Source organism: Hyperoodon ampullatus (assembly GCF_949752795.1).
Source record: "Hyperoodon ampullatus genome assembly, chromosome: 3".
Classification (NCBI taxonomy): Eukaryota; Metazoa; Chordata; class Mammalia; order Artiodactyla; family Ziphiidae; genus Hyperoodon; species Hyperoodon ampullatus.
Window position 1 is genome coordinate 40,096,225 of NC_136916.1, and position 25,769 is coordinate 40,121,993.

General features: G+C 43.8%; 1 protein-coding gene across 4 annotated transcripts in view; it reads left to right on the top strand.

Annotated features, from left to right (window-relative positions):
* NTRK3 (neurotrophic receptor tyrosine kinase 3) overlaps positions 1-25,769 on the top strand; it is a gene marked incomplete at both ends in the record, with an annotated part of 382,825 nt that overhangs the window by 347,965 nt on the left and 9,091 nt on the right. Inside the window, one exon of one of the 4 annotated variants that reach the window (XM_079699625.1) lies at positions 6,705-6,779. The exons of the other annotated variants lie outside the window; for them this stretch is intronic. Coding sequence (XP_079555751.1) covers positions 6,705-6,779 — 75 coding nt within the window. The remainder of the gene's footprint in view (positions 1-6,704; positions 6,780-25,769) is intronic. 4 annotated transcript variants of the gene reach the window in all.

Genomic DNA, 25,769 nt, shown 5'->3' on the forward strand with positions numbered 1-25,769 from the left:
CCATCTGTATAAGAAATTTTAAATAATTTAAAGTTACTTACAAGCCAAGGTATTTCCTATTATAGTCTTTGGTGCTAGATCCTAACACTGAAGGGAAGAAGAGCCTACTTAAGAGAACTCAGGGAGATAAAAACAAAGCCACTCACTCTTCCGGGACTGATGTAGACCACTGGAGGTGGTCTGTTGGAAGCCCAGGAGGAAAAAGAAAGCACTTCTAGCTGGTCAGAGGAAGAGCTTTCCCATTTCAGACCTGGTAGCTCCAAGAAGAAGCTAAATTTTGATAACCATAACCATGAATTCTGTGGTAGACAAAGGCCTTCAGAACTAGAGCTCATTCTCCAGGCCTCCTAAGTGTGTGATGCCCCTTGTTACCCTAGAGGAAGATGTTAGGGTCATGTGCCCTAGAGCCTTGGGGATAGAAACAAGGCTGGTTAAAGGCCAGTCCTCCCTCCTTTTTCTCTCTTATTATATGCAACTCGATGGCCACTGCTCATTCCTGTGCATAACATGAGATAACGGATATTCAAGAGCTTTGTGAACTGTTGGCTTGGGTGCTGCTGATTTTATCACCACTGCCACCACCACCAGTACCACCATCACCAGCAGTATAGTCTGCTTAGTAAATGATCATGTGCACTCTGGAAAAAAGTTCATCATCCCAAACTTGATTGGCAGTGGTTGTCAGTAGGCCATCTCTTCCACTCTGCCAATCACCATGACAACCTCTCCTCCACTGAGTCATGCTCTCCAGCCTCTGTAGCCAGGATGGACCTTTGAGTTGTGGCCCAGTTTGTTCTTGAAGTTGATCATTTTCTTACTCAATGGGTCAATCCCCAACTTCCTGATCTTTGTATTTATTTAGTTAGTCATGTCCTTGAGTCATTTGGGTACATGCATGTCCTGTAGCCCTCTACAGCATAAATTCCCTTAAAGGCAAAGGAACCCACTCCATTTTTATCACAGTGATGTTTCACATAAAAGGCGCTTAATAAAAGTGCTTAATTTAAAAATATATTACCCTATGCCAAGTGTTTGTGATGGGTAAGGCATAACGGCCATTATTCCTTAACGGTCCTATAATGGTCCCCCCTTGCCAGGTACCAATAGTCAGTATGTGGAGATTCTGGGTAGGTATATCTGGAAGATGCAGTGGTGTCACCTAAGAAAAAGCCAACAGGATCTGATTCCCTACCAAAGGCCCAAACATCTGCTTATCAGTGAAAAGGCCTGAGAGAATGTCTCACAATAATTAAAACACCCATGAGACTGCAGTTAGGAGGACAGTTTATTAATGTGCACAGGGGACCAGATCATTAAAAGGCTGTGTGATCAAAACATTCACTCCCAGTAAGCCAGCCTGTGTGGGGAGCCTGACCGCACTGAGAAGGTTACATGAGGAAGAAGTCAGAGAAAGGGAGTCAGATGAATCAAAAGGTCAGTGTCATCTAGCTAAGAAATTCTGATATATCCCTATTGATCTGATAGCAAGGACTTCTTGGCTTCCTAGTCTTCTGCTTAAATCCTCCTCTCTCCCCTGACTGAAGCCAGGAGGGGATGAACATTGCCACCATCAAATTCCATGCCCATCCTTTTACAGGTCTCTATGATCATATTCTTTTTTTTTTTTTTTTTTCCTTCGGTACACGGGCCTCTCACTGTTGTGGCCTCTCCCGTTGCGGAGCACAGGCTCCGGACGCACAGACTCAGCGGCCATGGCTCACGGGCCCAGCCGCTCCACGGCACGTGGGATCTTCCCAGACAGGGGCACGAACCCGCGTCCCCTGCAGTGGCAGGCGGACTCTCAACCACTGCGCCACCAGGGAAGCCCGATCATATTCTTTTATTATCTGCATCCATCAGTGTACAACTGAGCCATGATGGCCTGGAAGGCACTCAGGCTTTTTCAGACAACCTTGGATGTAAATTCACGTTTTCATCCATTTTATGCTTATGTTAAAGAGACCGATTGTATTTTTTTTCATTTCCAAACACTTGGGAGGGGTCACTTTATTGTCAAGGTGTCTCATGCTTTCCATGTCACTGGATTTCCTTTATACCTAAAAATGACTCCTTTTGTTGCTTTTAAGTCTAATTGCCTTGTTACCAAGTATTATATGCCCCAGGGGTGGCAAGTACATCTCAGGTACGTGTTCTGATGACTGGTAGTGATTGCTTGGAGTAGAGTGACGAGAAGAGCTGGGTGGCTGCATCTAGAGCCAGTGAAAAAGCATGTGGGATCAGCAGGTATGTCTACCATGAGCATAGGAACAGGGATGCTGGTACCTGGGTCATATTGTTCCAGTCCTAGACTATCCCATCCCAATTAATGTCCTCAGTTCAGAGACTCTACTGGACCCTTTTAGTCATGCTCTAACCTTAGCTTCTCACAACTGGAGGGACTGTAATAAGGCATAGGTGTGAGTTTATTGACTGAACCAATCTTTTTTTGTGTGGCCAACAAAAAGAAAGCTGCATTTATGTATTTTTTTTAAACATCTTTATTGGAGTATAATTGCTTTACAATAGTGTGTTAGTTTCTGCTTTATAACAAAGTGAATCAGCTACACATACACTTATATCCCCATATCTCCTCCCTCTTTCATCTCTCTCCCACCCTCCCTATCCCACCCCTCTAGGTGGTCACAAAGCACCAAGCTGATCTCCCTGTGCTATGTGGATGCTTCCCACTAGCAATCTACTTTACGTTTGGTAGTGTATATATGTCCATGCCACTCTCACTTTGTCCCAGCTTACCCTTCCCCCTCCCTATGTCCTCAAGTCCATTCTCTATGTCTGACTGTACCAGTCTTAAAGGATCAGGTACAGAGGGAGAGGTTTGCGAGGTGGGCTTGCATTACTGGGGCTGACTTAGGTTTATTTGCCCAAGTTCACATCGATGGGATTAGTATCCCAATATCCTAAATTATCTTCTACTTGCCTTTTTCACACACTTTAGCATTTAGCGGTTGCTATTGCTTTAGAATTTATGTACAGCAAAAGTGCCTAGTTCTTGGTAGATTTGTTTCCTTGTTCCACTCTGCCAAAGTTTTCTGTGGCCTAGAAAGATCTCTCCCTTCCAGTTCTATGTCACCTGCAACTTTTATCAATATACCAGTGATGACTTTAAACATATTTTTAATTTTTTGGAAATTTGAATAGCTCAAGACTTGGGTTTACTGCTAGAGTCCTGCTCTCAGCACATGTTGACCCAATTATCAGCATCCTTTGAATGTAGTCATTCCATGGTTATGACTCCACCCAATTGGACTGTCCTCCTACATCCATTAACCTCTTTTGTTCCTAAGCCAGTTGTGAGAGCCCTTGATAAATGCCATGAAACTTGGGTAAGCGATCTACGCCAGCAAACTCATGAAATCCTGGCTAGAAATCAACATGGAGGTCATCTTGTTGAACCCACTTATTTGACAGATGGAGACACTGACCTCCAGAGAAAGAGCAGGTGTTTCTCAAGCTCATGCATCTATTTGGTGGTAGAGTTAAAATAAGAACGTTGGTCTCCCATCTCACAGGTCCAGTGCTTCTCTTTGGTCATCATCAAAGGACTTTGAGGTCAACCAGGCTATTGTTATTATTCCTACTTACAGACCAGTAAACCGAGACTCAGAGAGATTAGTTGGTATTCCTCAGATTGCACAAAAAAGTTGGGCAGGGCAGAGCTGGTTTCCGTATTCTGATTCCTAAGTAAGGTTTTTTAAAGAATGTGAGGCCATTTGTGAATGGACATTTTAAATGGTCTAACAGTATAGTACTGTCTCCATAAAGTTAGATAGAGTTTAAAGTTAGGAGTGGCAGAGTAATTTAAGGAACTATTATGCTTATGCCAGGAACTGTGTCAAATATGTATTTTTGTAATGCTATGAAATATTAGGCCAGATTCACCCTCTCCATATCAACAGATTCACACATCTGCATTCTTTCTCACGTCCCTCACACCTCACCATCTCTCACCTGCCCTGTTTCTAGCCCACCTCTTGCTGTGACTGTTTGTCTCACTCTATCTTGAAGTCTTTTTTCTGTCTTCTATGATCTCTTTTACTTTAAAGAAAACTCTTCATTTGACCTTTCTGCCACCTCCAACTTACATTTGTCTCCTCAACTACTATAATACACTGTGTTCATCTTCTGTCTTAATTTTTAAGCTTCTGATCTTACCCCTTCCTTGACTCTGCATTGTGGGGTTCACTAATTATTTCACCACGGCCAAATTCAGATTCCCTTCCTCGAAAGAGTCTAATCCTTTTTTGAACTAACTGTTGAATGACATTATCAATAACTGCCCCATTCCTTCTCCCGCCCCTCCACTCCCCCACAGCTTGACATCCTTGTTCAATGCCTTAATGATGCTCTATGATCTACTCCCCATTATAGCCATTCTTTACCTCTTCCACTGGTTTCTCTCCTTCCCATTGGAAGTTCTAGTGCCACCATTTTAGACCTCTACTTTGGAAAGCTCACACACTCCCATGGTTATAACCCTTTCTTGCTTTTGTGCAGAAGCTGTTTGAATTTACATTTTTAGCTTCTACCTCTTCTCTCTTTGATTGCTTAACCTGTAAGTCTCCCCTGGACAGTTCACTGGTGATTGAAACTTGTCTCGTTGGAGATACTACTCACCGTGGTGACCTCCTACTTCTCAAACAGGGGCTCCTCAGCAGTCTGTTGGCGTGAACAAAAACTCTTTCGGGAGGTTCCTGGAATGGGAGTCATTTTGAACTTGTCTCTTCCCCATTTGTACCTAATTCTTCACCAAATCCTGTTATATCTTCCTTCATAGCACCTCAGCATCACTTGCTCTTTGAATGTTGGCAGGAACGATCCTAATTCACACCCTGATCAGACCAACACTTGGATCAGTGCGTGCACCTTCAGTCTCAGAGCCCTCCATCCCATACTTCTCAAACTTTTCATCATTCTGCCTGCTTGTTTAAAGGCTTGGGGAAATATAATTTCTCAAAATATACATTTCTCACCCTGCACTCTGCCAGTCTCCTTCCTGTCCCCTCCCACAAGAAGCCCCCTGACACCTAACCAGCCTGTCCCTCATTCCACAATGGCACTTGCTCTTTCTCATTGTTTCATAAGGACTTCTGCATCAGTTTGCTAGGGCTGCCATAACAAAGTACCACAAAAGTCTGAGATCAAGATGTTGGCAGGGTTGGTTTCTTCCGAGGCTGACTCTCCCTGACTTGTAGACGGCCGTCTTCTCCCTGTGTCATCACATCATCTTCCCTCTGTACATGTCTGGGTCCAAATGTCCTAGTCTTCTAGGCATCCAAGTCATATTGGATTAGGGCCCACCCTGATGACCCCTTTTAACCTTAACTACCCCTTTAAAGACCCTTTCTATACATCTAGTCACATTCTGGGGTACTGGGGATTAATACATAAGAATTTGGTGGGAGGACAGAATTCTGCCCATAACATCTTCTCTTTCCAACTTCCCATGTGCTCTTTTTCTCATATCCCCCTTTGTTTTTTCTCTCTGTCTGTTCCTCACTGCCATCAAAACCCAGTGATGCCCATTTCATTGTCCTCACGGGATGGTCTCCTTGGCATCGCCCTATTGGTTTACACACACAGATGTATTGCTTCATGAATGTGCTTCTTTTTTTTTTTTTTTTTTTCGGTACACGGGCCTCTCACTGTTGTGGCCTCTCCCGTTGCGGAGCACAGGCTCCTGACACACAGGCTCAGCGGCCATGGCTCACGGGCCCAGCTGCTCCGCAGCATGTGGGATCTTCCCGGACCGGGGTACGAACCCGTTTTCCCCTGCATTGGCAGGCGGACTCTCAACCACTGCGCCACCAGGGAAGCCCTGAATGTGCTTCTTTTTTTTTTTTTTTTTTTTTTGATTCATTCCTGTGCTTCTCTGCCTCTGGTTTGACTGAGAACAGGGACTGTGTCTCTTGTCTTCTGTCCACAGATCTTGATTTGGGAGGTGCTTGAAAAATGCTATTGCTAAGGTACCATAAGTTCCTTCTCTAAGGCAGCCTGACACACACACCCTCCTCTGACTTCTCAAGAGGCTTTTTGAGGGAAAACAGTTTTTCCCAAGTGGTAACAGGGAAAATAAATGGTGATTCTGTTGACAGCAAGGAGGAGGAGGGCTGAGGCTCTCTACAGATGCCGACCTGTTAGCTCATCTCCTTTCCAAATTGGAAAGGCAGGGAAGGGCCTCTGGGAGAGAAACCCCTAAAAGTAGTGATAAATTCAATGGTCTTTCTGCTGAAGACAAATATTTCCTCAGAAGCTTTGGAGAAGGTGCTATTTCTTGACCTAAAGGGATGAAAATTCTAGGTAAAATCTATCTCTTTTCAGAGGGTCAGTTGGCTGGAAGGCTCATCTGGTCAGGAGTAGAACCCTTGGAGGGAAACCAGTTGGATCTTGGTGGCTCACAAAGGAAGAAGCTGGTTGTCGTGTACAAGGAGTGGTGTGATGGTGTGTCTGCCTAGCCATGGACTCCTGAGTGAGGGCAGTTGGGATGAGTTGATGCAGTCAGCCTTTCTCTCTAGTAACATGGGAGAGGTGTTTGGAAGCTGTGGCCAAGAGCGACATGTCATTCAGTTAAGGATATACCCACCTCCCTTCTCCTCCTTGCTTTCGTCCTTCCATGCTTCCTTCCTGTGCCTTCATCCCTTTCTTCTCTCTTCCCCTGCCCCCCTCTCTCCCCCATTCACTGTCAGGAAGGGCTATGCCAGAAGGGCCCCCTCAGCGTGTCATGGCAGCGGCAGAGGCTAGAAGCATCGGCAGCTTCCACAGTGAGTCTGGATTTCGTTTCTGGGGTCAGGGGGCTGGGCAGTCCACACACAAACTGACAGCTTGCAGACTTTGGAGAGGAACTTCCATGGGCTGGGGCTGCTCCCCACCTCTCTTCCCCTGCCTCCCATCATGGGGACATCGTTTAACATTCATGGAAGTTTCCTGCCAAAGGCTTTGATGTGCTTCGGATGTCTCATGGGCAAGAAGCATGGTGGTGGTGGTGGTGGAGGGGCCGGGGCCATGTTCTGCTAAAATGAGGTGCACATCTGGGAGAGCCGCCGGAGTTCAAATGGCTGCCAGGGATTCTGTCCGGGCCTGCGCGTGTGGTAGAGGCTGGAGGCTCTGCATGGACTGTGGTTTGGCTGCTTTCTTGCGTTTCAGGGAGGGTGCCTTGAGTTTTGAATACACATTGGATGCCTACACTCCCTAAGAGACTCCCTTTAAGGAACTAAGAGTACCACATAGACTTCAGGGTTTGAAAAACTGGAGGTCTCCCCGTTGACTTCAGGTGAAGCTTAGTCTAAGAAATTTGATGTTCAGGATAGCTATTACAGAGCTCCACGACTGAGTCATATCCCTGAGTATCGAGGGGAAGGTTTTCCCCCTCCCCATTGTAATTTCTACGGTAGTTTCTGGAGTGGAGATGGACATACTGCAGCTTTAGTCAAAGTTCCATCTGTCTTGCCTTGATCATCAGACAGAAGTGGATAGCTTCCTTCCACTTTTTGCCTAGAGGCTGTTTCCTTCTGTTTGGGGAGTGGTCCACTTGGGAATAGAACCACAAAATTTACCTACCCAACCTTAAAAATCCCACACAGATTAGGAAATACGAGTCCTTCTTGCCATCTCGAGATGCTTTCCCACAGGCCAGATGCTGTTTCCAGACACTAACTGGGTGTGTTGTAGTTCATTTTTAAGAGAGAAGCCTCTGTTTTCTATTACGTGACATTATCCTGATGTCAGTCTTCTGGGCAGGTGAACGGGGTTGCTTTTACAATTCCATTCATTTCTCTCATGATTTAGTTAGGGAGGTAAATTAAGCATAGCTTCCCAAGTTCTCTCAGGATCCCATTTTTATAGGTATCTCTTCTTGGCACTGTTACCAATAAAGGCATTAACGTTTAAGATTTTTCAATGCTAACAGCTGTGTAGAGCTTGAGTTTATCAGAACATGTTTGCCAGTCTTGTGAGAATTTTGAAAGCAGGACCATTATAAGAGATCAATCACTCTCATGCTTTTAAAACATCATATGCATTTCATTCACATCAAGGTAAAACTCTTGGTTTCAGGAGTTGATGGGCTTAATTAAAGTATCAAATTGGTCAAATTTATGAATTAAGTTCAACAAATATTTATTATTAATCAACTATGTATATTTGACTGGCTAAACTTGGATGTCTCAGAGACTGAAAAGAGAAGCTACTAATAATTAAATAGATACCACAGGCATAAACTGGGACCTTCCCTGAGAAATTGGGACATACAGTCACTCTCTTTATGTACTGTGAACTGTTCTAGGTGCTAAGGATACAACTGTGAATAAAAGAGACAAAAATCTCTGACCTTAATAAGGAAGATAGAAAATAAAGATAAAGTAAAATATATTTCATGTTAGAGAATACTAGGTCCTTAGAAGAAAAATAAAGCAGAGGAGAGAAAAAGAAATGCTTGGTGATGGTGGTAATGGTGGTGGTGGGGTGGTGGTGGTGGGGTGGTGGTGTGTGTGTGTGTGTGTGTGTGTGTGTGCACATGTGCGTTTGCAGGTTTAGACGGGGAGGTCAAAGCAATTGAGTCTCCTGAAGACTGCAATGTATTTTAGTTTATTTAATTTAGCCAAGGAAGGCTTTAATGGCTTGGCTTAAATTTTTCTGAAACAAGTCAAATCTGGAAATTCTGAATCCAAAGCAAAAGAAACCTCAAAAACTTCAGAATGACCAAAAAAAAATTGAGGAGGCAGAATCAGGGGTGGCCATGGCATTGGAAGCATACCTTGTCTGTTTGATAGGTTTCATCTCCAAGTAACATCACTGAGAGGGTGTCAGAAAGTGAATGAGTCTGTGGCTTTATCCACTTGGGGAGCATCTTTGTAGAAAATCCCTCAATCTTTGACTTGCCCTGGCCATTCAGGATAGTTCAAGGCTTTTCTTCTTCCATCTGGTGTCCTTGGGGGTAGTAGGGGATGACAACTCACATTTATTGTACACCTACACCTGTCAGGCACCTTGCTAGGGGCTCTGAGTCTGTTTATTTAATTTACACTGTTCTCACGAAGAATTTATCAAAGTCTTACTTTATGGATTAGAACACCGACATTTAAACATGGAACTAGAAAATTGTGCAGCCAGGATCTAAACCCAGGTGAAAGTAAATCTGAAACCCTGCTTTGATCAGTTAGTCTCAGCATCCATCCATAGATACCAGTTGGCAGGAAGTAGTAGAAAGAAAAGAGAAGTAGGACTCGCTGGATTAGCACAAGGTCCTGCGAATTGGCTGATGCGCATGGCTGGATCAGGAGCAGATGTGTTGGGGTGATTGTACGTGTCTTTGCTGACTGTGCATGACCGTACAGCAACTTCTGCTGCTTCTCCTTATGTTGTTGTCCTTGGGAATGGGGATAGGCATGGACCATTCGGGGGGCATGAGAGCTCGTCTTCCTGTTGGGGCATCCATCCTAGGCAGAGGTGGAGCTTGACTTCAGTGTGTCCTGGGTTCCTGGGTTTCGTGCACGTTGGAAGGAGGGCGGTGCATGGGTCTCTGTATAGATAATAGGGTTGGGGAGAATGCATGCAGACGTCTGAGACCAGACAAAGGTTTTTCAACAGGGGATTGAGTAAAGAGTGTGAAGAGAATCCTAAGTTTCCTGCCTGCCTTTGTGAATGGAACCCACAGACTGACTTCATCCAGTCTTGGGACTGCTATTAACAAGAAGCAGGAAGTCTCTGGACCACATCTTCTTATGGTTATACTTAACGTTGATATCACTCTGTGACCTTGTGTCTATTTGTAATGTACATTTACATACTTCTCAGAAAAAAAATTAAGTAGAATCTTATTTTATGCATAAGGTGGGCTCTTGGTAAAGTCGTGTGGTAAGCAAACCACCATTTATGTGCACCAGAGAGAGCTGCTGTAGCAAAGTGAAGAATTATTGGGGGATCTCCAATAACCCTCTCCCATTTTCCTTTTACGCTAAAGGAGGATCTTTCCACCTGCGATGCAGTTAATTCCTTGGACTTCCGTAACATATTTATCCAGAGGTCTCAATCCACGTCAAGGCAATGTCTCTTTAGTTTCACAATATGTGTCATATGGATAGAGAGAAGTTATTACTCCTTCATTTACTCAGGATTTTCTTTACCATCACAATGTCAGAATCACTTAAGAATATACTCCAGGCACTTGAATGTCCCTTACTGTGGTCTTCCAGCTATTGGATGAGGGCTGCCCCGTCAAATCCTGGTTCTTTTCTGCTTATAGCCTGTTATCTAGTTTCCCTCCATCACTTTGAAACTCATGAGCTAAGGAGAAAATCATCATTCATCTTCCTCCATAGGATACTCTTCCCTGACTTGTCTCGGAGTCCCCTCCCTGGCAAAAAGAAGCCAGAAAGCAAACTACATTTTCTTCTAAAATATGAACCCATTTCAACATCAGTTGACTTCTCTCTTCTGCATCCATGTGCTCTGTGGTGTACCAATTTGGAACAGGGGTAAAGATTAGAAATGTCTGCTTATCTTTTAAGGTGACAAGGATATTCCTTCTTTCACTGATTACATACTGCCCACCCTGCCAGGCACACATTAAATGTCTTAATTCTAGAAAGGACTCAGTTGCAGCTAGAAAGACAATGCTGGGGTCTTTGACCCAAGTCTGTGAGGGTGCATGGTCATAAGTGAGTCCCAGTATGGGAACTTGCTTGGAGACCCAAGGCGCACCCTTTACACCAGCATTCTGGGAACCCAAGGGTGTATCTCCTCATCCCAATGAACCCAGTTTTTCTAATTAACCTGAAAACACATACCTGTCTCTTTGCACACCCAAGGCACAAAAGGAGAACTCAAGATGAGCTTTTTTCACCCCCTCTCTACATGTTAGTGTTCTTCAGCCATCACGGATGGAGGTTGTAGGGTGAATCAAGTTGTGGTGAAGTTGTCTGTGAGCTAGAGAGTATTCTAAAACACACTAGGACTTTGACGGAGTCAAAAACCAACATAGTTGAACAGCCTTGAAATTGTGGGATATGATTTTTCACCTTTTTGTTGCTATTCCAAGTCTTGCAACGTAAGAGAGTGAAGACTGGCCTTTTGGGAGGGAGCCTAATACATTGTCCTGTGGGAGATGCCTCTTAATTATGTGGCATCTCATGTCCTTAAGTTCGGGGAAATTGGTTGTGTGTTCCCAGGGTCAGTCCTTTGGGTTCTCACCTGGAGATTTATCCAGAGATAGGAGCTCTGCCCATTCAATGGTAATAACTCCTAGTTCTCTTGGCATTGCTCTCTGATGATCTGAAAATAGATGTCTCAGATCAGAGCAAACCCCTAGAAGAGCATGCTGAGAGTTGCCTGGTATGGGGTGGGGCCCAGGGCTTCACGTGAAAGGGCTCTGGGGAGCCAGAGGCAAGATGACAGAGAAAAGAAGGGAGCCGTCTGGTTGTGCCATAATGCCGCTCATTAGCAAAGGTGCCCTAGCATTTTTGATGGGATTCTATACTTCTTGTTCTGGATCTTAACTCCAAAGTTGGTCAAGTCCATTTGCTTCCACAATTCTTTGGGGACAGATGACTTATGAGAAATCCGTATGTCTGGAAGGATTGTGACAAGACCTCCTGTCTGGAGATGCTGGTGGAAATAACATAAGTTCCGCTATCTCTTTTGCCTGGGTCTGCTGGGCTGGTCCCTACCTCTCTTGAGCATTAGCTAGTTCCTCTGATTTCTGCCACCTCCTCCTGTGCTGGCATTTGTGGCTAACCCTAATGGAAAGTAGATGTCTGATGCGACCTGCAGCCAAATGCACTGGTTTTGGGCAGGTGCAGTCATACAAGGAAAGCTTTCAGTTCAGGTGCTGGTCTCAGAGCCACATGTGTGTAAACTGTGTCCCTTTGATGCTTGGTGGCTGATGAGACCCTGGCATGTGGGTACCAGCACACAGAGCAGGAAAGAAGAAAAGGGCACTCAGGGGGTGAGAGAAGGTATATTGCAATTCCATCCTAGCTGGGCAAGTTGGTTTCTATCTGGGCCTCTAGGATCTCTCTGAGTCTTTCTTCTTAGGTTCATTTCTAGAAATCGACATTTTATTCCTAGAAATAAAGATGAATTTGAGAGTTGAATTTTCGACTGTTAGATCAAGATTCTTTTGGCTACAAGTGACAAAAAACTTAATCTATCTTAAGCAAAAAGGCAGTATATTGCCCCAGTAATCACCAAATCCAGATTTAGAACTTATTTCTGGGGTGGCTTAATTCTAAGACCCAAATAAGTCACCAGGCTTGACATGTGTTGCTAGCTCTCTCCCTCCTTCCTTCTCCTCTCTACTCAGCCTGCTCATCATCCCTCCGTCTCTCTCTGCCTTCCTCTTTCTCTGCCTGAAACGATGATCTTAGATAAAGAGACATTAATGGGAAATAGGTTTCCAAACAATCAAGGCTAATGAATTTTGAAAATTATGATGATACATGCCGCAGGAGCTGAACAGATTATCTGGGACCTAGTTGATCACTAACAAAGACTTGTCTTCATCAGGGAGGCCTTGCCACGGGGAGCCCAGCTGAAATAATCAGCCTCACTTCTACAGGAGTCAGGCCAGGCATCACGCAGAGAAAATCTGCAAAGCAAAGACCGAGGAAGCAAAGCCCGTGACTGACTGCTTTTTCCAGTCCATCTATGAGGAGGAACATACGATGTTTTCCAGTGTCATTTTTATGAGCATTCTCTGGGCCGATGTTGGCTTCCATCTTCCTTCATTGAATCTGCAGATTTAGATATTTCTGAATGAAAATCCTCTTTAGCTTTTATAGGTGTTTTTAGAGAAATCAGATTCTGGGATTTCTATCATACTTCCCCAAATCTGCCCCCTCCAGCCCATTAATTTATAGGCTTGAAAAGGTTTTTTACAAGTGAGTCTTCCTTCAACTTGAAAATACATAAGAACTCTGACTTGGGGGTGCAAAAGAACATTGGTGTTGGAATCAGAATAATTTAGGTGTGAGGCTTGGATCTTTCACTCTTCAGCCTTTTGAACTCACGTAAGTTGCTTAACCTCTTCCTCCCTCTCCTTCCCTTCCTTCCTTCATGCAATGCTTTTGATAATAATAATTCAGAGCCAAGGCATATTGAGAGGTGTGGATGAAACAGTGCATTTTGTCTTATTTATCATAGATCCTGGCCCAGTATAAACACTCAGTAAGTTTTTGTTCTGTATCCCTGTTCACTGGGACAAGCCTTCCACCTCTGCCCCAACCTTGAAATACTGAAAGAATCTCTTTCTACCTCTGTTGCAGTGGAGACCAAAGGTTTAAATAAATTAAGATGAGGGCACCATGCTTGAGGATTGCCTACCCCAGACTTAGCCTGGCTCTACCTCCTGGGGACTCACTAAATGACCCTGAGTAAGATATTTCATCCCTGTTTCATTAGAAACAAGAAGCCCGCTTGCCCTTATCCTCCTTCTATGCTTTTGGAAACATGAATGTGTACAATAGAGTAGGAATGCCTTTGAAAAAAACCATCCAACTGTGATTACTGGCTTAGCATTTAAGACTTTCTCCTGGGTTCATCCTCGGAGCAGTCTTCCCCCTCCTTTTGACCTTGAGGGAGAAGCCAAGAGGTAGGGCTTGTTTATAAAGGGAGAAGGGGCAGCCCACAGCTGTAGGCCTCAGATGATAGCTTGGGCTGCCAGATGTGGTGTGGAGGGAAAGCTCCTCCAGCCCTTTCATCTGAGATTACCCTTAGCTCACACCCTTCGCTGCAAAAAGGCACCCTGGGATCCAGTTGTAGAGTAGTGGGCTGTGTGGAACTAGTGGGTCTCAGAACTCTAACCTTCTCCCAGGGCTGGGAAGGGCATCCAGAGGTCATCGAGTCTTTGCTTCACCGAATCACTGTGTTTTGGAGCTAGATGACCTAAAAGTCAACTAGCCCAATTCTCTTCGCTCACCCTACCAATTTTATAAATGAGGACCCAGGGGCCCACGGATGAGCCAGGTGGTGTGATGTAAACCTAAGGCAGGGCCCTGGAGCTCCCGAGTTCTGGCCCATTGCTCTTCTTGTCTTGCTTGGAACACACACACACACACACACACACACACACACACAAACTCTGGAAAGCCAGGCTGCTGAGGCTGCTGATGTTGGGAAGGACCTTAAGATGAGCTTTGTTCAGTGCTCCTGGTATATTGATGAAGATAAGAAAATTTTGCTTTGGACAATCTCATGCCGTTTTCATGTGGAGAAGAAGCATAGCAATCCTCTGGTCCAATTCTGTCCTTATTGCAGGTGTGAACATTGAGACCAAAAGGAAGCACAGGGTGCCAAAGCCGCAGGGTGACACCCTGGTAGAACTGGGGCAAGAACTCAGTTGACCTGAGTCTCAATCCAGTGTTCTTTCCACGGGGTTCCACGGCCTCCCTTGGTGTCAGATCTTCCTTCCTGCTGCCTTCCTCCCAAGATGCTGGAGGCCACCCGTCACTGTAAGGGGGGTGGCTAGGTTAACTAATACTCTTTCCTGGAATTTCGTAGGGGAAGGGCTAACTAAGAACCTGTGATGCATAAAAGTAGTCGTGGTATTAACAAGTTGATTAATCACTTGGCAGTTCGCAGAGTGATTCAGCTGCTATCACCTAACCGCAGGCTTCCCTGAGAACTTAATCCTGTTATTTTTTCTAAGTTGAATCCCCACCTTTAAATGAGGATGGAGAATGTTATCCACTGGTTCATGTTTGTGGTCCTGCCAGACATCCAGCCGGTGATCTATGAGCTCTCTCCTCTCAGGCACCCAGTGTCCTGCCTTTAGAATTGAAGGATCTTGTTTCATGACTCTGAGAAGGATCCCTCTTTCTATTGGGTGAAGAGAAGCATTCAATTCTCCAGAAAGGTTTGAGTGTGAAAAGTTGTGTATTGTTCACCTTCTTGCCCTAGTTGGAGCTGCTCCAGCAACTAGTCCGAGGAGGGATTGCAAGTGTAACTCCAGCTCAGGGAAGCTAGATATGGCAGCCTCTAGTCTAAGGAGGAGGTGCATGTTTTTTACGTCAGGTCCCATGATGCTCTTCCAAATTCTCTTTGCCTGGGACATAGCCATTGATGGTAGGCTTCTGCTGTGATATGTATTGTTTACTGAAGTAATTAAAATGTGCAAAGTGTTCCCTGTCCCCCATTTTGTGCTTCCTCCCCAGCCACTTCTGGCATTTTTTGTTGGCAGTTAATAAAACAAAAAGGTGGGCCCAAAGGCCCAAGTCTCCCTCAGGTTAGAATGATTAATTTGGAGTGGTTTGGAAGTAGCAGGTTTTACCTCTAGCTACAGCCATGCCTTTCTGGCTGATGTGTTCAACCTGCACTAAGCACTGTAACTAAGGGATGGCAAATGCTTCATTAAGAGCACGGGGCAAGTGGAGGGAGGGGGGAGAAAGGAGGTAAGGGTTTGTTTGCTTCTTATGGCAGCACAAAACCAAAACAGACTTCTCTTTCTGGGAAGCCCAACACTGAACGAGCCATACCCAAGGACACCTGAAATTTATTTCGTAATCCAGCCTCAATCTTTACCATCGCCAAATACCCCCATCTACCTGCACCCACAGAAGTTCAAAACCTATCTATCCCCCTATGTTATCTAAATCCTCGATGTGGAGTACGCTTCTTGCAAATATGTGCTAAGATAGCAATGCTACTAGCACACCCGTAGTGCTAATGGGGACCATTGTATTGACACTTGCCATGTGCTGGATACTGTGCCAAATGCTTTACGTGGATTATTTTACTTAATCCTCATGGTCATTTTAGGAAGTAAATACCAGTTGATATTTAACATATGGAGAAACCGAGGCTCAGAGAGGTTAAGTGATTTCCGGAGGTGACATGGCTATGAATTTGCGACCTTTTGTCTAACGCTGTATCATGATGTTATACTGCCTTTGCTGTACGATCTACTTAAGGGTGGGCCACCTTCTGTTCCCATTCTGGGGACCTGTTTCTGCACCCAGCAGCGTTTTGTGTTTTTTTTTTTTTGCGGTACGCGGGCCTCTCACTGCTGTGGCCTCTCCCGTTGCGGAGCACAGGCTCCGGACGCGCAGGCTCAGCCGCCATGGCTCACAGGCCCAGCCGCTCCGCGGCATGTGGGATCTTCCCAGACCGGGGCACGAACCCGTGTCCCCTGCATCGGCAGGTGGACTCTCAACCACTGCGCCACCAGGGAAGCCCCCAGCAGCTTTTTTAATGGGAGATCTTATGCTTTTTCAACAGCATTGAGTAGAGCATGCAGGGTGCAAAGTTTGTTAGAGGCTTTAGGTCTTACCTTCCACTGACCCAGAAACAGCTACCTGCCTTTTCTAACCTCTGGCCCAGAGAGATGAGAGATGTGTGAGCCACATGCATCATGAATGACCCGAGGGTTCTCACAGTGAGGGAAATGGGAAGACCGCAGCTGGCCAAACCTCTTTTAGAGACAGTTCGGAAGCAGCCCCTCATGATGGCAGGTGTCAGACCAGCACAGAAATCCCTGTCATTGTAGGAAATAATGCTATACGTCAGTACTTTCAATGGTAGTCTCATGCTACTGGCTAGGCTTTATAAACATTCTCTAAATAGTCCTCACACATTCTGTCTGAGATAAAGATCAGGAGCACCAAACAGAGGCTGTTTTAAGCTGTCTGTTTCTGGGACAGCTGATTTGGGACCCTCGCAATGGAAGGGCAAGAAGGTGTTCCCACGACCCAGGCACTGGGTCTGCATAACAGACATTATAAATGGCGGGTCAAGTGTGCCAGGCTGTTGGAATCTTGAAATTAGAGAAAAAAAACAAAGCCTTCAGTTAAGAAGGCCACATAGTCTAGCCTCTCATTCAAAGCTTAAGAGGTGGGGACTCAGCCTGAGCTTATTTACAGATAAGGCCTCATTGGCTTTCAAGGGAGGCTATTCCAGCGATTATTAGAAAAGCTCTTTCTCTCATGGAGCCATTGGTGCATATTTGCTGTCTGTTCACCCCTGCTCTTGGATGGAAAGCCCAGGCTCATAAGATGATATCATAAAACTAGAGTCGTGATTAAAGAATTCAATGCTGTTGTCTTAAGGCTGGTGGGATATTCATTCAATAGGAAGTATTATTGCTATTGTTATTAATATCTCTGAGAAGATGGCTGGAGGAGACAATTATAATTCGGTTTGCTTTTGGAGGAAAAAGATCCCATCTTAGTCTTTGCTTTTTAAAATTCATATTATCTTGTTCTCCCTTTTTTCTCCTGAGGCCTCTCTCACAGGCTATGCAGCCACTAACTGGCCCGGTCTTGTCTTCCCTGAGGTTCACATTAGGTGCACTTCCTAAGTGTCTAAACCCTGCTTTGGTAACAGCCACATATTCCAAGGATCCGGGTTCAGTGGCCACACTGCTCCTGGAAGCTCCTTTTAGCCACTCCCAGTGTTGTAGGTCAAATTGTCCTGAACCCACAAAACCCCTAGTGAGAGAGATTTGGAGTGTGGCAGTGGATTAACTTTTAGCTTGGCCTCTATCCACCATGGACTTGCTGACATTCCATTCTTGAGATGGTTTCCTTATCCATAAATCAAGAATGGTGTCTCTTTGTTGTAAGGGTCACTGAGCAGAATCCACGGTCCAAGTCCCTGGAAAAATTGAGAGGTGCTATTCATTCATTAAACATAGACATTGAGAAATTAGCATCTTTCAAGAAAGATTTTGATCCAAAGTCACATGCATGAGCATGTGTACTGAAAACCCACCATGCCTCTGTTCCATTTAATATCTCATTTAGTGTCTGTACATGTTCTGTGTAGCTGCATTATTGTCCCCATTTTATACCCTAGAAAGCTGAGTCTTCAGAGGTCAAATACATCCCCTAGGGTTGCTTAGCTAGTAAAGGGTATTGGCCAAGTTATAAATTATCCTTTTTGCTCTGTTGGATCTTCTGTTTCTTCATCCTATATAGACACATTTTCAATAGCAGTTGTTATATTTTTCAGATTTGGGGAGGCCTCTAAATATTTAGCAAAGCCATTCTTGCTTGAAAGGGATTATCTTACTTTTGCTAAATAAATCTGAATCTAAACCAAAACTTATCAGTGCTTGAGCTGTACAGGGTAAATTAAAAATCTAGATTGATCACAAAGAGGCTTTATCCTCCTGCCTTCCTTTACCTATTGATGTTTAGCAAGCACTTGGGGTCTGAATGGATCAGTCTGGATCCAGTGTGATCCATGGATCTGAGCTGAGCTGAGATCTCCGGCTTTGTTCAGCAAGTTAGGCCCTTTTAACAACATCCCTCAAGTTTGTTTCCATGAGAAGATATGAGTGCAGCCAGGAGGCTCCACGTCTGGGCATTTGGAAAAGAAAACCAGAGCCAAGTCATTTTTCAGCCCACATCTTTGAACTTGCAATGTAAGCTCTATAAAAATATACATTGTTTGGGGAAGTAAAGGACAATGAGTTCTCAGAATGAGTGCCAGCATTTAGGCAGGATTTAGAAAGAGGAAAACAAAAGGGGAAGTTATAAAAGGTATGTGTCCTGGGGCTTCCATCTGAGAACTTGCTCCGGGCAGATGCAGCTCTAGGTAAGAGAGTTGGGCAGAATCACAATGGGCCCCTTTATCCTCTAGGTTCACGCTGCTAAACAACTTGGCTCTTAAAACTCCTTGTATTTTTGGAAAACTCCAGTGGTTTTTCCTAATCTTGGGGCTAGAGGCTCAGCCTGAAACATCCATTCCACCAAAGTTCTCCTAAAGGGACGTTTCTTGCTTAAGCCCTGCTTGGAGGGCGGGAGCAGTGCTATAATAGTGTCTTTGTGAGTTTCCTCTCCACCTTCCCTCCAAAGAATTCCAAGCACCCATTAGACCTGGGGCCGTGATCTTCAGTTTGTGTCTATAAGAAGTTACCTAATAATTTGCCCTACTTGATTGGGAAGAGGAAGAGAGACAAAAAGAACACAAAAGCAATTTTGCCTTATTAAGTCAGAAGTCTGATGTCACTGTAGAAAATCTCAATCTTTTGTATAAAGGTTTCATCATGAAATCTCTGCAACTGGTATGAAGCCACAGACAGACACATATTTATGAGTGCACACACACATAGATTGTAGGTCTAAACCAAACAAATACTCAAGCTAATATATCCCGAAGGCACACACCATTACAACAGGAGGAAGCTCAGAGTTCTGCCAGGTGACCCAAAGTCTGTACACATCAGTGAGAAAAGGAGACTATAGATCCAAAATTTAAACTTCATGAGATTCAATCTGTGTGTTTTTGATTTGTACACCTTTATGTATGTATGCTCTTCTCCACTAAAATGTTCACATTGAGAACAAGATTCTTTGGAACTTTAGTTCCATTTCATTTACTCTCCTTAGTGACCTTGGACAAGTCACTGCCTCTCTTCCAGCCAAGGTTTCTATGCCCTTAGGGGGATTAGGTAATTTCCAAGGCCCTTCCCAGCCCTGTGTGTTCATGAGCTATAGCTTTAGTGTTGAATCTCTCCTTTCAGACCCTGGATTCTAAAGAACTTGGATTTGAGGGGCTGGACAGTGTGCAGTTGCAGCGCAGACTGGTCCCCTAAAGATGCACCAGGAATCCAGATGGCATCTGGAGGGAAAGAGTATAGGTTCAGACACCAAAGAAGCATGCCTAGTGAATGATCAAATTTTAGAGCTGGGCAGGGAGGTGAAAAGCTGGTTGAAAATACAGCATCCTCAACTCAGAAGACCACACTGGAGAAAGTGAGGGGAGAAGGGAAGAGGAGGAGGAGAGAGAAGTTAGAACTTAGAGAGTTCCCTGAGGGCAGGCTGCCATTTCAAAGGCTCCGAGGGCCTCCCATATATGTGGGGACAGAGCTATTAGGAGAGCCCAGCAGTTGGAGTGGGGCGGGCAGTGAGAAGGTTAATTCCAGGAATGAGGGCTCTGCCATTCTGGCGAGTTTTGAGGCTGTCAGCAAAGCTAACCAACTGGTTTAGAGTGAAATCATTTATTTTTGCTATCTTGGAGACAGGATGCAAGGACTTTGATATATATATACAATGGACTATTACTCAGCCATGAAAAAAAATGAAATAATGCCATTTGCAGCAAATAGATGCACCTGGAGATTATCATATTAAGTGAAGTAAGTCAGACAGAGAAAGACAAATATCATATGATATCACTTCTATGTGGAATCTGAAAAAATGATACAAATGGACTTATTTACAAAACAGAAACAGACTCACAGACACACAAAACAAACTTATGGTTACCGAAGGGATTAGCAGGGGACCGGTAGATAAATTAGGAGTTTGGGATTAATGTGTACACACTACAATATACAAAATAGGTAAACAAGGACCTACTGTATAGCACAGGAAATTATATTCAATATCTTGTAATAATCTATAATGGAAAAGAATCTGAAAAACTACAGGTATGTGTATATATATATGTGTGTGTGTGTGTGTGTGTGTGTGTGTATAACTGAATCATTTTGCTGTACACCTGAAACTAACACAACATTGTAAATTAGCTATACTCCAATTTTAAAAAATGGTTAAAATGAAAAAAAGCAAAAAAAAAAAAACTTTGGGCCTTTCCCCCTACATTTAGGTCATTTATTTCAAGAGGTATCAGAGGGAGAGTTCACCAACTTCATATGTTCAGGGCATGAACGACAGACCTGTGTTTGTATCCATGACTGTACTCACATGCATGTGATTGACATGCACATATGTTCATCTAAAGAGTCTCCTTCTCGATGTATGGATGTATGTGTCTGTATTGGATGTAGCTAATACTGATATGCAGCCCATGTGGGTGAAAACCCCAGACCCTCGGGAATAAGAGTGGCAGTGATTTTAAAGACTGTGTTTAGTGGCTGGGACTCCTACCTGGGGCATGTTCAAGGTGACTGCCCCCCGCCCGGCTGATGAGCTGCTCAGACGAGCAGAGCTGGGTGTAAGAGGCAAAGCTACTGGGGCATATGGGAAACCACGAGACTTCCCAGGGGATGAAGAAAGCATATATGCTAAGCCTTTTATTTTCCTTAATGGATATGGAGACTCTTCTATGTGCTGAGACATGCAATTAAGAGAGATTAAAATTGAATAAATAGGGCTTCCCTGGTGGCGCAGTGGTTGAGAGTCCGCCTGCCGATGTAGGGGACACGGGTTCGTGCCCCGGTCCAGGAAGATCCCACATGCCGCGGAGCGGCTGGGCCCGTGAGCCATGGCCGCTGGGCCTGCGCGTCCAGAGCCTGTGCTCCACAACGGGAGAGGCCACAACAGCGAGAGGCCTGCGTACCGCAAAAAAACCCAAAATTGAATAAATAAAAAATAATGACACCATAAATGACAATCTTTATGATAATCTCCTGATTAGGGTATTTTACCATTAATGTACATTGCAAAGTTTCTATAACTCTTCAGAAAGCAACTGCCACTCTCATCTGCTTTAACAGATTTTGACATGGCGCATATAGATTAGTGATTCCAGAGGAAGCTTGAATCCTTCCATTGGTATCAATAATGCCCTGTATTTGCTCACCTTTGCTGGGTCCTTATTTCTTTATCTGGAATATATGGGTCACTTTGTCTCCTTTATACCTTGTCAGAGTTATGTGAGGATAGACATTTTGAACTTCTGGGGGAGAAGCGGGCTTCTGTATGTCCTTTGAAGAAGCTGCCTCCTTTTCTGTGTAATTAGATGGAGAGACCTGAGAGCCTTCTCGAGCTCAGCTGAGTTTCTCTTTAACCCACAGCAGTGGGTTCCCTCTGACTGCAGGGAAGTTGGCATCATTCTATGGAAATAAGCAAGACAATTTCCTTGTTCAGGAAAGGCAGGCTGCGAACAGAAGGGATGGCGGTGTGGAGCGGGGGGAGGGGAGAGGTTTGCCTCCCACCAGGAACACTCTGCCCCAGGGCATCCTGCCCCCAGAAGGAAAAGGAACCTGGCAGCCTCTGCAGCCACCCTGCTTTTCCACCCTTCAATCCCACTTACTCCTGGCCCTCAGGGCAAGGCTGGGAGTGAAAGCTGAAGGCTTGAATGAAAGAAATGAGGCTGGAGGATTTCAGGCAAGCACCTGAGGCTGGAGGTGAGGCTGTAGTTTTTGCTCTCCTCTTTTCACATTCTCTCCCAGGATATAGCTGCAGGCCTGAGGATGGGTGGCATACAGCCTTGGGGAAAGATAGAAGCTAGCAGAGAGACTCTGAACTTTACACTCTAGATGCCCGGGCTCTATACCTGTCATCTTCAAACTTTAATGCCCCTAAAAGAATTTTGAAAAACCATGTATGTCCCTTTGCATGTTTTAAGTTGCCATCTAAAATCGTCACCATACTTTTAAGTATGTCATTTCCACAGCGCTGTAAATATTGACATTAAAAAAATACATCGCTCCTTTAATGCTAATGAACTTTAAATACCAGAGCAATTTGACCTATCATCTATAAAACACATGAACAAGTACTTAAACACTCAGGTTTACATGGTTCCTTTTCCTTCTTGAATTTATATTTTCATTCCAGTTTCCCTACCAAATTTTATCCTTATGGATTCTCGTTTTATGCATGAAAGCCTTTTGTTGGCCGTTCTATCATAATTTAGTGTGACAGAAATATGTACAAAGATTTAAATATAATTTTTAATGCCCAATGATCATAAGTTTCTAGATGTTAAGAGATTTGGATTGAGCTATCACTACAATTATTAGTAATACACAGAAATAGGCAGTAGATCAAAATAATGTATATATATCACAACTTTTGATGAATGTGAAAGATAAGGTGTATAATATTTTTGGAAATACATCTTATATTTTTCGATTAGTTTGTATTCATTGATGAATATTATTTATTGCTAAGGTAAGGAATTAGATTAAGGTTCAGGGTCAATTCTATTACTGTTTTTTCATTTTTATAAATATAAGAAATGAGAAACGTTATTCACAATAAACCGGATGGGAAAGGAAAGAATTTTGTTACTGTAACATAACAATTCTTTGAACTCATATCTCATTTTTTGCCTAAGATCACATATTGGTCTCTTATCAAAATTTCTTTTTAACCTTCTCTCAGCTGATAATTCTTTGAAGTCTGTCCCCCTTCAGTGGTTTGAAAAGAATTGGAAACCACCAGACTTGCAAAAGAATTTATTTCCCAGTCACTAGAGACATTCATTTTCAACACCCATACCAATATTTCACAGAGTTTATTCATTTGTCCTCTGTAGGTTTTCTATCCTAAGATTTAGAATGAGTGAGAGATTTGTCTTTCCTTTTGAGAGTGGCAGGCATGTGTGTGTGTGTGTGTGTGCATGCACAGTTGGCAGGGAAATTGCTGGACCACAGTGGGTTCTCAGTGTTAGAAAAAATTCATAAGAGAGTTGAGGATCTGCATAATCCTTCAAAACTATCCTTGCCTGGGTACCCATTGGAAAGACTTCATGTATCTCCAAAGTTATGTTATTGACAACATTTCAGTGGGCACTGCAGTCTATCTCTGCCTGTTACACTCCATGGAAATTTTAGGCAATTACCCTTTAGGGGGAGTGAGAACCACCTGAGCTATACTTAAAGAGAGCATTTCCCTGTTGACAATAACAAAAGAATGGAAACAACCCAGTCCTATCAATAGTGGATTGATTGGATAATCTGTGGTGTGATCATGCACATGGAGTCCTATCTAGCTATAAAAGGAATGAGAGAACCCCAGTGGGGAAAAAAAGTAAAGTATGTAACAGGTATGGTATCCTACTTTCATTTATGAAAGTGAGGAAAATGAATATAATCCATATTTGCTTATGTTACAAACAATAAAAGAATAAACTAAAAAACAAACATAAAATGGTTGCCTCTGGAGGAGGAGGAGATCAGGGTGAGGAGAGTGAACAGAGATGGAACTAGACTTAGATTTCATGTACCTTGATTTTTTGGTTTGACTTTAAAACCATGTAACGGTTTTTGCATCTTTGTAAAACATTATGTCGAATGGGAAAGAAAAAGCAAAGCAACTCTTAAAAATCAAAAGCAAAATGAAACAGATAAACCTGTGTATTAGGTTGGTGACTTCGTCACTCAGAGAGGAATTACTTCACGTGACTTTAAAACATAGCAATGTTTTAGGTATGTCCCTAGTAGGTATACCTTAAAGATGAAAAGAACTGCAAAGACTGTAGACAGCTTTCAGCAATCATGTTGTTAGTAATGATACTTGAACTGAATTTGAAATATATATATTAGGATAAAGCAAGTAAGTAATACTACTAATGTAAGAATCAAGATTTTCAGCATAAGAAAAAAAATATGGATATAAAACCAAAGTCAAGTAAAAGCTCTGTAATCCTAAATTTGAGTTGGAAAAATCAGTATAAACTCCTGAAGTATTTTCTTTCGAAAGAAAAGTTTTTCCTAGTTATTTCCATTATAAGGACCCAGAAATTCTGACCAACCCAACAGCAGTGAGCATTCCTGGCTTCCATAGTGTGGTCTCTAAATTCCATTGTCCACCAAAAGGATCCAGGTTCCTTGAAAAAATGACTGAGTCTAGGGCCAGGGCAGCAAATGGACAAGATGAGCCTAGGATATTTTTTCTTGTCCGAAAGCAAGGATGCTATCAAAGACCATTGGTGTTTGGTGAGAGGTGCCAACTTGAAGAGGCTGCTACTGGCCAAAGATTGAACAGTGAACATCAAAAAGAGCAATTATAATTGATGGAAACACTTCAAATGTATTAACACACACACACGCACAAGCGCACAAAGAATTGATGATGCTTCTCAAAACCAAACTAAAACAAAACAAACCTCTCTCACTGGTCACCTTTGGAGGATGCTACGGAAGGGACTCATTATTCTGAGAACTGGTAAATCAAAGGAGTTTCTAATATAAACTGTTATCAGTGTAACCAAATAGTTAGTGAAGGAAAGTTTTTTTTGTTTTTTTTTTGCGGTACGCGGGCCTCTCACTGCTGTGGCCTCTCCCGTTGTGGAGCACAGGCTCCGGACGTGCAGACTCAGCGATCATGGCTCACGGGCCCAGCCGCTCCGCAGCATGTGGGATCTTCCTGGACCAGGGCACGAACCCGTGTCCCCTGCATCGGCAGGCGGACTCTCAACCACTGCGCCACCAGGGAAACCCTGAAGGAAAGTTTTTATTCATAGATTTCCAACTAATCTATGCAGAGGGAATGCTAGAATTAGAATGTCACCCTTTTAAAGCCACTAGTGAAATAATGGATCTAGGCAATGATCATCAGTGGCCGCTGACATCGTTAGGTAATAGGCAACTTTGTAAAGGCAGATCAGGCTGACAGCACCCGAATACACAATAACAGAGGCGGTGGAAGGTATTACTCAAGGTAGTGTAATCCGAAGATCTCCAAGAAGTTATTTTATTTTTAGACTCAGTTCTTGGAATTTTCGCCTTATTCCTATATATTTCCTATTTTAAGGCTCAGCTTTCAGTTCCTTAATGTATCTCATTGAGAGCTTGGATCATTAGCAAGAATTTCTCAGGCAGTGCCTAGGCAAATTACCTTATCTTCATCTGTGAAATGGGGATACTAGGGAATTCTACCACATAGGATGAGAGAGAGGATTAAATGTGGGGTGTGTGTAACATCCAGTGGCTGATATTTAGTGTGCATTAATTAGGACTATTCCTTTTTTTTTTTTTTTTTTTTTTGCGGTACGCGGGCCTCTCACTGTTGTGGCCTCTCCCATTGCGGAGCACAGGCTCCGGACGCTCAGGCTCAGCGGCCATGGCCCACGGGCCCAGCCGCTCTGCGGCATGTGGGATCCTCCCGGACCGGGGCACGAAC